The following is an 11,920-nucleotide window of genomic DNA, read 5'->3' on the forward strand; positions in this document are numbered from 1 at the left end:
AGCTAAGCTATATTAAAATACAGCTTTCACTGGCCGGGTCATTCCTCCTCGTAGGACTAATCTAGGGCTGTAACTTAGTACACGATGTATGGTAGTACGGGACAGTTCATTTAGATGTATCAATTTGATCCGATGGAGCAGTGTAGCGAATAGAGTCGTCACATTCTGAGACGTTTGTATAATATTGATTTGTTGTGACATGCATCATTAATTTGATCCTCTATCCTACATAATAACATCCAAATGAACTGTTCCATACTACCATACATCGTTATTTTATATCGTAATCTACACATAGCTATATGGTGACTATCTAGGCAAGTCACTCGACTGTAGGTTGCTATACACGTTCATGTTTAATAGAGTCCAATTTCATAATTGATTTAAGGAAGACGTTTACAAACTTTGCATGATATTCCAGATCTAATTGGCAGACTTTTTTTTAATACACATATGGTTTTCAAATAGAAACGGTATTCCAGATGTATTTAAAAAGACAGTGAAAACCTTACGTTTGAATTGTTTCTTTATAGTTTCTACAAAAGTTTTGCTTATCTTGATAAAATACTTTTAATATTTTACATTATTAAGAATGTATGACATTAACCATATATTGCACAGGTATACTTATAGTTTACTCTTTAGTTTTACTAAAATATGTGTAAGACCTTTTTGGTGGCCTGGGTCGAAGTGAATTCATCGGTATGCTGATATCCAGGGCCATCAATTAAATCCATGTTACCGCCTGCTAATTTTGAAAGCTGCCATAAGAAGTTCGTATCACATAAGGAGATAATGGATCATCTGAGCATTACGTACTCAATATTATTTTGAAAGTAGATATTTTGTTTGTGCATGAATCATCATTCCAATACTACCTTAATTTACTCTGCCTTTAATTGTATTTATGACACCCTTTTTATGGTTTAGTATTTTATCCCGCTATCTCTACAACCCTACAGAGGAAGTTTTAAAATTTGTGAATTAAAGGCTACATCATGATTGTACTGCATTCCATGTAAGAAAGTCGCCCTGTCGAGCACACACTATCTTCATTTTTACCTTATGTCTTTTACTTTAAGGGTTTCGTATAGTACTATTAATTCATGTCCAGAAATCTTGGCAACCTCTCAGAGAAATGGTTTGAATGTCAAATTGCAAATTTCTTGGTCGGCGTTTGGATATGGCCTGATACTTGACTATAGTGTTGGACTTAAGGCAAGGCCATTTCCGTCTGCTCTTCCCTGTTATAAGAGATCGGACAAAGGTACAGATGTGTCTCATGGATTCAGCATATAAGATGTTACTATACTCAGTAAAAGTGAATTTTGAATATAAGACATTTTGACTGTCTCGAAAAAATCACGAAGATTTCCATTTCTTATTGTGCAAAATGGACTAGTCATTTATAAACTAATCGAATTTAAATACAAGACAGTTCCCTTGCATCAAATGATCTATAGATAATTTGTTTAGTACGAAAATATAAGAGAGAATTTCATTTGCTGTTTAAAAATTGTAATTCGTAAAAATAAGTTAATAATTTGCTATATCTTTGGGGACGACCATAGATTTACATTTACTGTGCATATCATTTAGATACGCTAATCTCTTTGGATAGTTGGCTTAACACGTGATGTTTCATGAGTCGATATTTGAATAGGCCACGCCCATATTAAGTGAGCTATTTCATTGTGTATTAATTGCCTCTTTTCAACGTATATCTAAAATAAGATAGAAATAAAATAAGGAAAACATATTAGATGTAATTATAAAGGATTTAATGTTTCATTTTTTATGCTTCATGGGCATGCAAAATGCTGACCGGTCGCACATTTTGGACATGAAGCGCTAATGCGTGCTTCATTGATAATGTGCCACGTTAACGCTTTTACTGCGGAGATGCAGTTTTTGGGTGACAAGGTAGGGGTCGAACCTACGACTACCCCCAATCGGGGTGAAAACAATAAATTTAAGTAATTTGATTTCAATCTTCACGTTGTTGATGTGGGAATATAAAACACTTCCTCTAGTCTCTAATAAAAAAGGTACTTTTATTAATATAATGAACTAGATATTTGAACATGTAAATACATAATTAAAATGTAAGTTGAGAGGCTTAAACGAAATATTGAATCTACTCACATCAGCAACGATATAGTTCATCAGTTGATTACAATGAAAAGCCAGAGCAAAAAACTTACCGTATAACTGATAATTTTTTCGGAACGAAATTTTTGCGGATTTTGTATGAAATATGTATATTTTACTATTGTTGAACAAAATGTTTGGATGTGAATAGAGGTAGAAGTACTTGGGATTTAAAATGAATTCGTCAATGATCTCAATCTACATTAATTAAAAATAAATAAGAATTATATTTTACTATTACACTTTTTAAGTAGTCTCTTGGTCACCTGGATCGTAGTGCAACGAAGTGGGATTGCCGTAAAATTCCCAGTTATACGGTATACTTGAATTCAGTTTTAAAGCATAATTACAATATACATGCTATACAACATTGAACGTTTCAGTCATTTCATTATGCTAAGTTTTTGAAGATAGCTCTGATACGCTCCCTGTGAGTTGAAGTATTCTGGCGAGCGTTTAATAAATAACAGTAACGTGATACGCATGTACTTACAAAATGGAAAGAAACAAGCTCCGAACAGCGTCTGATGTTCGAAATTCATTTTGGACACTGCAGCCAACCCTCTCAGAAAACGCAAGAATCTTGCAAAGTCGGAGAAAAATGAATGATTTTACGCGACGTTATCCGATTGTCAAATGACGTATCATTTGAATAACCCCGAGAATTTTGAAAGGAATGTCTGCAGCGGTTAGTAAGAGAGAAAACGAACGACTGCCGCTGCGTGGAGCTTGGGAAGGAAAGTGTGACCGGCAATTCGAAGCGAGTTAACTGGTAAAAATGTCAGTTGCTCAAAACACTCTCATAAGTCACAATCTCACTTCATGCAAACTGATTTGTTCAATGTGTCATAGTTTTCCTTTTCTCTTTCGTCTTCCCAGGACTTGCCTTTTTGTGAGCAACACTGCGGGTGTTTCTAGAAAAGCAGAGGACGCTTACCCTACCGGTGCACCTGGTCCATGCTCCCAGGTTTTAGTGGAGTCCGAGTTGCTCATTTGCTTTTGTTACTTTCTATGTATTATTTCAGTTACTTTATGTTCTTTGTCGTGTATGTCTGTTTTCAATGTCTGGTCTTTGTCCCTGGATTACATTCTTTTGATTACCGTTGTAATCTTGGTTCCCTTGATCACTCTTCCAAATGTTTTCATTTTGATTCAACAAATAAAATTCAATGCCTGTATTTATGCAGTATGGAACCTCTTTGTTGTTGATTTGATGTTTATGTATGTTTACTGACAATATACAGTGACAGTAGCCATTAAGGAGGTAGACCTATGGTAAGGGACATAACTCTTACAAACCATTGTAACGTTTGTATTCAACATTTGACATCAATGTCATGTAAGCATCAAAGTAACATGGACTGATTTCATTCTGTTTCAAATGAAAGCTCTTTAGACTTGGGTGTAATTAAAAATGATACAAACATTTCACTGATTTCAAGATTTATGTCCCTTACCCTAGGTCTACCTCAATAAATAATAAAGGTAAAATTAAAATAGACGAAAGGATATTTAAATTGAAATGGTTAAACATAACAAAGAAATAACCTAAGAAAATCATTGCTTACAAATTTTGAAAACAAAACGAAACAAAACAAATGAATGACAAAAATATTAACACGATATTTTTCAACTGGCTTGTCTTAACAAAATCAATCATCTACTCGGTAATGTGCGGTTAATTCAAAGTTCGAAGCCTTCTGAAACTAAATCATAAGAAAGCCAGAAAATTGTCTTGTATTCTGCTTGTTTTGTTTTACTCTTGTACAGCTGTATTTGTCAGTTTATCCAGGGTTTTGTTTTAACAAACATAGTTTCAGAAATAAAGGCCAATATATCTACTGGTTGAACAAAAAATTGAAAATTTCAGTTAAATCTTTTTGAATGAGAACTTCAGCATATCACTATCTGTTTTAATCACGTCATATAAATGGATGTTCAATTCTTCCTTCTGCAGTTTTTGTCACAGCACTTTAAAAGTGCAATCTCTTTCACTCAGTTTGTAAATAGTCGGTTCTTGGACAACTTTGCACCAATAAACAAAATCACTCGATTTATTGTTTATGGTATTGAATCTCCTTCTCCTTTTCTTCATTGTGCTCGCTGGACTGCTACTGCATTAGGATATAACAAACAGCCATTAAACCCCTTTTTGAATATTTTTGTCTTTCCTGTAGTTCAATGGTTTCCCATTCCGATAAAATTTCTCTGCTTGCAAATAAGTTCCAACCTTGTGTCCCGTAATGCATTATCTTTAACGCATTCTTCGTCTACTCAAGGTCTACTACTATTCCCTCATGCCAAAGTCCCCAATACGAATAAATAACAGCATCGCCTATAAATACATCATCTGTAGAATTGACATGAGTGTTCTCTTCTTTACGAGTGATACATTTCTTATCCATACATGTCGTAATATGTGTATCATTTTCTTCATCGTAATGTTTTACGTATACAATTTCGTCTCCTAACCGGAACTCATCTTGCTTTGTGTTTAAACGAGGTACCGTTTCGTCTACTCTGTTCTTTAGAGCGCAATGTTTACAAAAGTTCCATCCTATCTTATGCCTTTTGTACAGTAGGGCTTTTGAAACTATATTTGTTGATATATCAGCAAGGCTTGGGTTACATCTATAGATATAAATGACCTCTTTTTTTGTCTTGAGGTCGATCTTGAATTCGTGTTGGAGAGTGATTAAACCTTTAGATTTTCTTTTTCTACTTCTAACTTGAATCGAGCCATTTTTCTGATCGACACTCACCAAAACTCCATAAATTCCTTGCACGAAGATTAAAGATCCGATTTGGAGTTCCTCCCACGTTTTGACCCAGTCTTCATGAAAAGTTTTATCCTTTTGTTTTACGGTACAGGGAACAAGCAATATGTCTTGTGTGTTCAATCTGAATGCGGACGGCGTTTGTACTACTTTTCACCAATGTACGAATTCATACGATCGATTTTTTAATGTAAGAACACTGAATCGCCTCTCTCCTACTCTAGATATGGCGCGCTGTACTGCAATCTCATTAGGGTATAATTCATAACCACGAAATCTTGAATAATACCTTAAACGAATCAAACATTTTCAACTCTGACTTTATTTCCCTGGAGACAATTAAGTTCCAGTCATTTGTCCCATAAGGAATAATCTCGATTGCTTTGTCAGTCTTTTTTTACCACGATCCCTTCGTGCCAAAGTCCCCAATATGAATAGATGACACCATCACCAGGATCGATATCATCTATAGAATGAGCAACCGTATCGTGATATTTCTGTATAATGTCTGTCGTTAAGTCAAGTGATCGACTTGTAATATGTGAATGTGTATTTTCTTTGATCTTTGCTTTTGCTTTTTCTGCATTTGCTTTTGCGCGACGAACAATATCGCGTAGGGGAAATCGATGTATTGGATGATAATCATGTATCCTCAAAATCTGTCGTCAGAGATCGAATGTTTTCTTCTCCTCTTCTAAAATATTAGATTTACCGTAATAAACTAATATCAAAGTGACTTTAGATGATCCTTCCTCAACAGTTTGTTCTATTCCAGTACATATGGCTTTATGATATGGATTCAAACCTTCGGAGAATTCGACAAGATTTCCTGCTCGAATTTCTTCCCTAGATTTCACCTCTCTATTCGCAATCCAATGGCTTGAGGAAAGTTTCCCCATTTTGTGGTCAATTGTAATCTGTTGCAATTGACTATCCTTTGACTCATCAAAGGGTCTAATGTATACAAAATTTGAATGGGATTCGTCTTTAAACCCATTGTTCTCATTCAAATCTTTTGTTGTTGCCCAAAAACAAAAATGAGTTGATCTGTTAGACAAAATGTTAAATTTTTCCTCACCAAGTCGCAGTTTTACCCTCCTTATGACTTCATCTGGGTGGTATATTTCATAACCGATATAAGGTACAAGCCAAGCATTGTCTGTTTCAAGATCAATGTTGAATGTTTCCTCTTTGATTTTGCCCTTTGAAAGCACTGATGGCCATGCATAATGTATAATTGTTAGTTTCCCCTTTTTATTGTCTGTACCGTCTTCTATTTCAATTGCAGAAACAATACCCTGATGATAAAATTTGCGGCAAATAAAAGTAATAACATTGCTTTCATTTATCTTTGTCAGCTTATCAACCTTTATGCTTTCCTGGCGAAATTGGCCTTTTAACATGTACCATGCGTTTGGAATGGCTTTCTTGAGCCAAGGGGACACAAGAGTTAAACAAACATTTGCAAGCATAGCATTAGGTTAAGTGGTTAATGCTAAGTAATAATTCACCTGTATTGACAGCATTATATATTAAGCGATGTATCAGTAATTCGGTTTGTTGATGGTCGGAGCAGGAATCGCATTTTTTTTATCCTTTCGCATGGCTTCAGCTTTTTGTTAACGATGATCGAAATTGTATTGACAATAAAATATTTTATTAGATTAGATATTATGTCTAGCTGAAACAATGAGTGTAATTTGTCTAGTGACAATGAAACCACACTTTCAGAAAATCTTTCTGTAATTGTCATATAAAATTCCTTACTTGACATATCAATAAAATCTGATAAGTATTCTTGAAATTTACTAACTTGTTTACTTTCAGGAACTTTCGAAAACACAAGTACGTATCAAATGTTCACAATTGTATGAATAAAGGCAAGACAAAATGTAGTTGTATTCTTCACTATGTTCAACCAGTTGATTGGCTCTTTCTATTATTTCTTCTTGAGTGCTTTTAACATAGCGATATTTAAACACTGTTATGACATCGTTGTGCAAATGACGTATTTCATTTGTTTCTCGTATTCTAAGTGAGCTGTCATATGCTCTCGAGGTAAAGTGAATCAGGGTAAGAAACGCCGAAGAACCATTGTTTATTGGGTCTACCTTTTTTTACCAAGGCGTGATGCTTATATAAAAAATACTGTGTTTTGCCTATGTTAGTTTTTAACCATTCCCCTGCCATGCCAATATTGGATCCTGGACGTCAGTCGTAAAAGTTGTCTAATCTTAGTTCAGTGTAACAATTTGGGCATTCTTTAACTAGACGTCGGTTGTGTTCTCGAGAAGGACGACGACGCATACCATGATTAAGTTATGAGTCGTTTATCGAACGCAGGGGCTCTTCTTCACTCTCCCGACTTGCCATTGTTTTATTTTAATATGCACAATATGCGAGTGTTGTACAGACTCTAAAATAAAAAAAAACATATGATTAGGCAAATGTGTTTCTAGTAGTTTTGTTGAACAGAAAATAAGTCAAATATCAACATTATAAAACATTGGACAACATCCTGAAAAATCAATATAAAACAATTTTCCGTCCAACATTTATAATTGAGCAATGGAAAAAACCCACACCTTAAATTTACGAAAGGTCTATGATAGACCCGATATGATGTGCGTATCTATTTGAATAAACATGACTAGCCCAGAAAAATAAAGGGTGTTTTGTTTTTCAATGTGTCAAACCGAACTCAATGCAAAGAATAACAATAAATTAAATAAAGGTCTGAATATGTTTAACATCACCAGAAGATGGTAAAATTTACATTGAATATTTCGAATAAGTGATATCCTTCTTCAGCATTAAACTCACAAAACTTTACGAGCATAACACTTACAAAGTTCAAGATCAAAACAGATTCAGAAGCTGAATCACGTACGCTGTGGTTGATTGTACCTTTATCAAAGGCACACATAAGCAAATGGTAAGGAGCCTGAATGAAACTAACAAAGGGGGTCTTTGTATCAAAATTAAAAGTAAAAATTAACTGTGGAAAACAATTTAAAAAAGTCAAAATATAGTAGTACGGCGTATTGATGTATATCATGTAGTGCCTTAGACCAAGACCTAAAAATGAATATTTAAGCAATAGAGTCTTGATTTCACATATACGGAATAAAAGGACGAAGCAAAGAAACGGGTTAACTGCTGTTCTATTGCGTCCTCGTTTCAACGCTTGGTGGTTTTATTAAGAGTGTCACATATTGTGTATTCAATCGCAATCAGTAGCGATTGGACATATAAATATTCAAGCAGTGGGCGTGGCTGACAATGATTATATGACATTGGCATATTAAAACCTTAGGAATAAACAGACAATATGTTTTACTTGCGCAAATAGGGAGATTTCATAAATTTTTTTAATTGTTTACAATGCTTTTACATGCTCAATTACAACTGACCTTGTTGAACTGGAATAGTCAATGGTGAATATCAGTTTTGCTAAGTTTTGCCACGGATCTTCAGTGAACAACAAGAAAACTCCCACACCTCTGGATAGACTGCTGCTGGTCCCAAAACAACATCACACAGGTACAGCGAAAACGTTGCTTCTATATAATCCAGCAACATGAAGTAAAGTAAACTGAAAGTGAAAACGAAACAAGACATACAGAGTCCAGAAATTCACGATTTGGGACAGACACAAAAATTGCGGCGGGGTTAAAATACTTTGAGGTGATCACAATGCACAACTCTCCCCTTTTAAAAACTTGCCACCGTGTAAAAATATTACACAATAAAAATATCAAAAAACCAGTACATATTGTGCTATCTTTTTCTTTTTTTGTCATATTGCCTTTGTAACATGAATGTTGTTTGCTCGAAATTGCAATATATACAAACCTTTTGTTTTGACCACGTCATATAATAAGGACACAACTCACATTTAGTCAGTCATCATTAATTCAATGTTATTAAACTTTTATCCCCAAATTAAAGATGGTACACCTAGATACAAATATATAATTCTTGGTAGAGATTCCTCATACTTTGTAAAAAAAATAATTACAAATCATCTTCCAAATAAACAGAAGATGTTTACAAAATGCTGGAATTTTTAAGCGACAACATATTTGTCCAGTGTGGTGGACGCATTTTTTCAACAAAACTTGACCAAACTTTACGACAAACGTGATGACTTTTCATTCAGAATTGTCAATTTTCCTTTCATCTGTGGCAACATCCCTTCAGCACCTGCATATGGAGTGTTCATATCACAGCTCATACTTCATGCCAGAGCTTGCCGAAACTACGCAGACGTTTCATATTGCGTTAGAATTCTAACAAATAGGCTTCTGGAACAGGGTTATGTTGATATAAGATTGAAGTCATCACTACAGAAGTTTTATAGTCGTCATCACGAACTCGGTGTATCCATCTGCGCCATGAAAACTGATTTATTCAACGTTTCAAAGTTTTTCTTTCCTCCTTCGTCTACCCCGGACTTGACTTTTTATGAGGAACTCGGCTGGTGTTTCTAGAAAAGCAGAGGACGCTTACCCTACCGGAAAACACCTGGTCCATGCTCCCAGGTTTTAGTGGAGTCCGAGTTGCTCATTTGCTTTTGTTACTTTGTATGTATGATTTTAGTTACTTTATGTTCTTTGTTGTGTATGTCTGTTTTCCATATCTGGTCTTTGTCCCTGGATTGCGTTCTTTTGAATACCACTATAACCTTGGTTTCCTTGATTACTCTTTTATAACTGACACATTCTATTTGTTTTCTGGAGGTTCTATTTCAGTAACGACAGTCATGTTGTTCGACGATTCAAATATCCCCACATCAGTTCTACGCAGAATACCTTAAGAAACATTCATGCATTGGACAAATGTGCAATAGCAGGTGCGATCCATACTTTTCTTGTAATAATAAATGAAATACATCTTTTTGATATATCTAACAGATATTTTATTCATCGTTTGATCCATTAATATCTTTTCGATTAAAACACAAGTTTCAAAGTGATCATACATAATTCCCCGCTTAAAATTTTAGTAATTATGCATACTTCCTGAAAGTTTCAGTAAATTCATATAATTTCCAAACGTACCAGTAATTATATATATTTACTTAAATGTTCAATAAAATGTATAATACCAAATTATGCACTTTTACTGGTAACAAAGTATGCAGTTTAGCTACGAGAACAAAGATGACCGTACACATTGTTCTATTTGTTAACCATTTATATATTTGGACGAGTTGCTTTACTACCTTGTCACACATGCAACCCTGATTTTTTGTCAATGAAATTGTAATGTTCACTCGTTTATGTGGCCCATGCATGGAAGGCGGTGCTATAAATGATTTGAGACATAAATTGACCACAATCATTAATCAATAATTGATCAATGAGAAATATACAGGCACTGGTTGATCGTGCTCTCATTCCGCGCGGAGTCATTTTCGTAAGATGCGGAGTTTTCCATGTGCAATATTTATGCCAGTGAGTTTGGATATTGAGTTATATGGGAACACATGACCTTTCAAGCACACTTGGTCTTCCTGTCATATTTATTTGGGAAAAAGAAGAAAAGAAAAATCTCAATCCATGTTACAACATTTGTTATTAAAGATGTTTTGTAAAATAACAGTCCCTTCCTTCATTATTATTCTAAAGTCCAGTGTTGTTCTAAAGTACTTCAGAGTTTGTTTGCACGTGGATAGTATACAACTAAGTGGCACGATTCCGAAAGCAGATTCGGGACATTTATATAGTTATTTGCAAGTTTGTGTTATATAAGCTGAATACTCGTTCTTAAAGAAGCTAGAAAAAAATCTACGAGCAATGCTCACTAAATTAAAAACATCGCGCACCCATTTGCTAACAAGTACCTTTTTGACATCATAATCGATTTGGGTCAAAGTCGAAAATATGAAATGTACAATGGGAATTCGCTCTAAAATTATATGAAATTACATTACAGTCTTTTAGTTGTGAAAGTGGAGTTACAGATACGGAAGGCAAAGTCCCTGTTTTGCTATGGCATAAAATCATATTTGCAATATTTAGTCAATATTCGAAGTTTCGTTAAATTCCATTCATTGGTGTAGGAAAAGTAACGGATGAGAGATAGCTTAAGAGGTCCATAGTTTGTAAAATTTATTACTTTAAATTGCATACCATTACTTCGACTTACCTTTGCATCTACGATAACATTTAATTCAGTCAAACGGTTATCGTACAAACTACAGGCATTTCATCGAACTATTGTTCATACCTGGTATATGTATTTTATACCAGACCAATGTGGGGTCGACGTTAAACTTTTATCTATTTATAGTGGAAATTTTTAGTTGTAAATAAGTATTTTTAGTCTGAATTAATTCCCTGATCAGATTAACCCCGGTTTTTACCTAGTCAGTTTTTGTAAAAAAACACGCCAATTTTTAAAGTTTGCTAAATGAACTAGTATTAAGTATTTCTTAACAAATGCACATGTTCTGATAAAATAGTATAGAATACCGGGTACCCCAAACAGTTACTAAAATATTATCCGTTTTAAAGTATTTGAAAATGTGGGAAGGACCGCAAAAATCAGTATATTCTCATTAATTGTCCAAAATGCCATGTAATAAATCGAACCCTCACTGCAAAAAACAGCAGATTCAACAAACATAATGCAGAAATCAATATGAAGATAAAGTATTGATTAGTTTTTGTTCGTCCAAATAATGAAATGCTTGTCTAGTCTCCTTTTGAACCCAAAACCCGAAAAGGTTTAAATCACAATCCTAAAAGTCAATCACAGTCTCCACATTGTGTTATGGCACATTATGGTTCAATTACAAAGAGATTTGCGTATTATAGTCAGGTTATTGTCTGATCATAATGCAAAAAAAAAAAAAAAATCAATTGTGAATGCTACATTATATTTCACTTTCTTGACGTGAATAATTATATAAATTAATAGAATAAAGACTAACCATATATAGTGGATGTAATGGTCGGTTCATATTTTTCATGCAGGCATGATAA

At 34.3% G+C, this 11,920-nt stretch overlaps 1 protein-coding gene across 3 annotated transcripts; it reads right to left on the bottom strand.

Moving 5' to 3' along the window:
- Window positions 1–2,123: 2,123 nt before the first annotated feature.
- LOC148613690 (uncharacterized) lies at window positions 2,124–11,195 on the bottom strand. 3 transcript variants are annotated; one of them, XM_088587207.1, is made up of 4 exons: window positions 11,082–11,195; window positions 8,342–8,523; window positions 7,777–7,872; window positions 2,124–7,344 (listed from the first exon to the last, which is right to left on the bottom strand). In XM_088587207.1, the coding sequence occupies exon 4, from the start codon at window positions 6,398–6,400 to the stop codon at window positions 5,594–5,596; it is 807 nt and encodes a 268-aa protein (XP_088443333.1). In that variant the 5' UTR covers window positions 6,401–7,344; window positions 7,777–7,872; window positions 8,342–8,523; window positions 11,082–11,195; the 3' UTR covers window positions 2,124–5,593. The 3 variants fall into 3 exon arrangements, with proteins under 3 accessions (XP_088443333.1, XP_088443332.1, XP_088443334.1); XM_088587206.1 differs by lacking the exon at window positions 7,777–7,872; XM_088587208.1 differs by lacking the exons at window positions 7,777–7,872; window positions 8,342–8,523 and having other exon boundaries at window positions 11,082–11,178.
- Between the last annotated feature and the right edge of the window lie 725 nt (window positions 11,196–11,920).

Source organism: Perna viridis, chromosome 6 (assembly GCF_037379345.1).
Source record: "Perna viridis isolate PV_CMFRI_1.1 ecotype Kerala chromosome 6, ASM3737934v1, whole genome shotgun sequence".
NCBI lineage: Eukaryota > Metazoa > Mollusca > Bivalvia > Mytilida > Mytilidae > Perna > Perna viridis.

Coding starts and splice junctions, on each gene's coding strand:
- LOC148613690 (XM_088587206.1), bottom strand. CDS start 6,400: ATGCTTGCAAATGTTTGTTTAACTCTTGTGTCCCCTTGGCTCAAGAAA.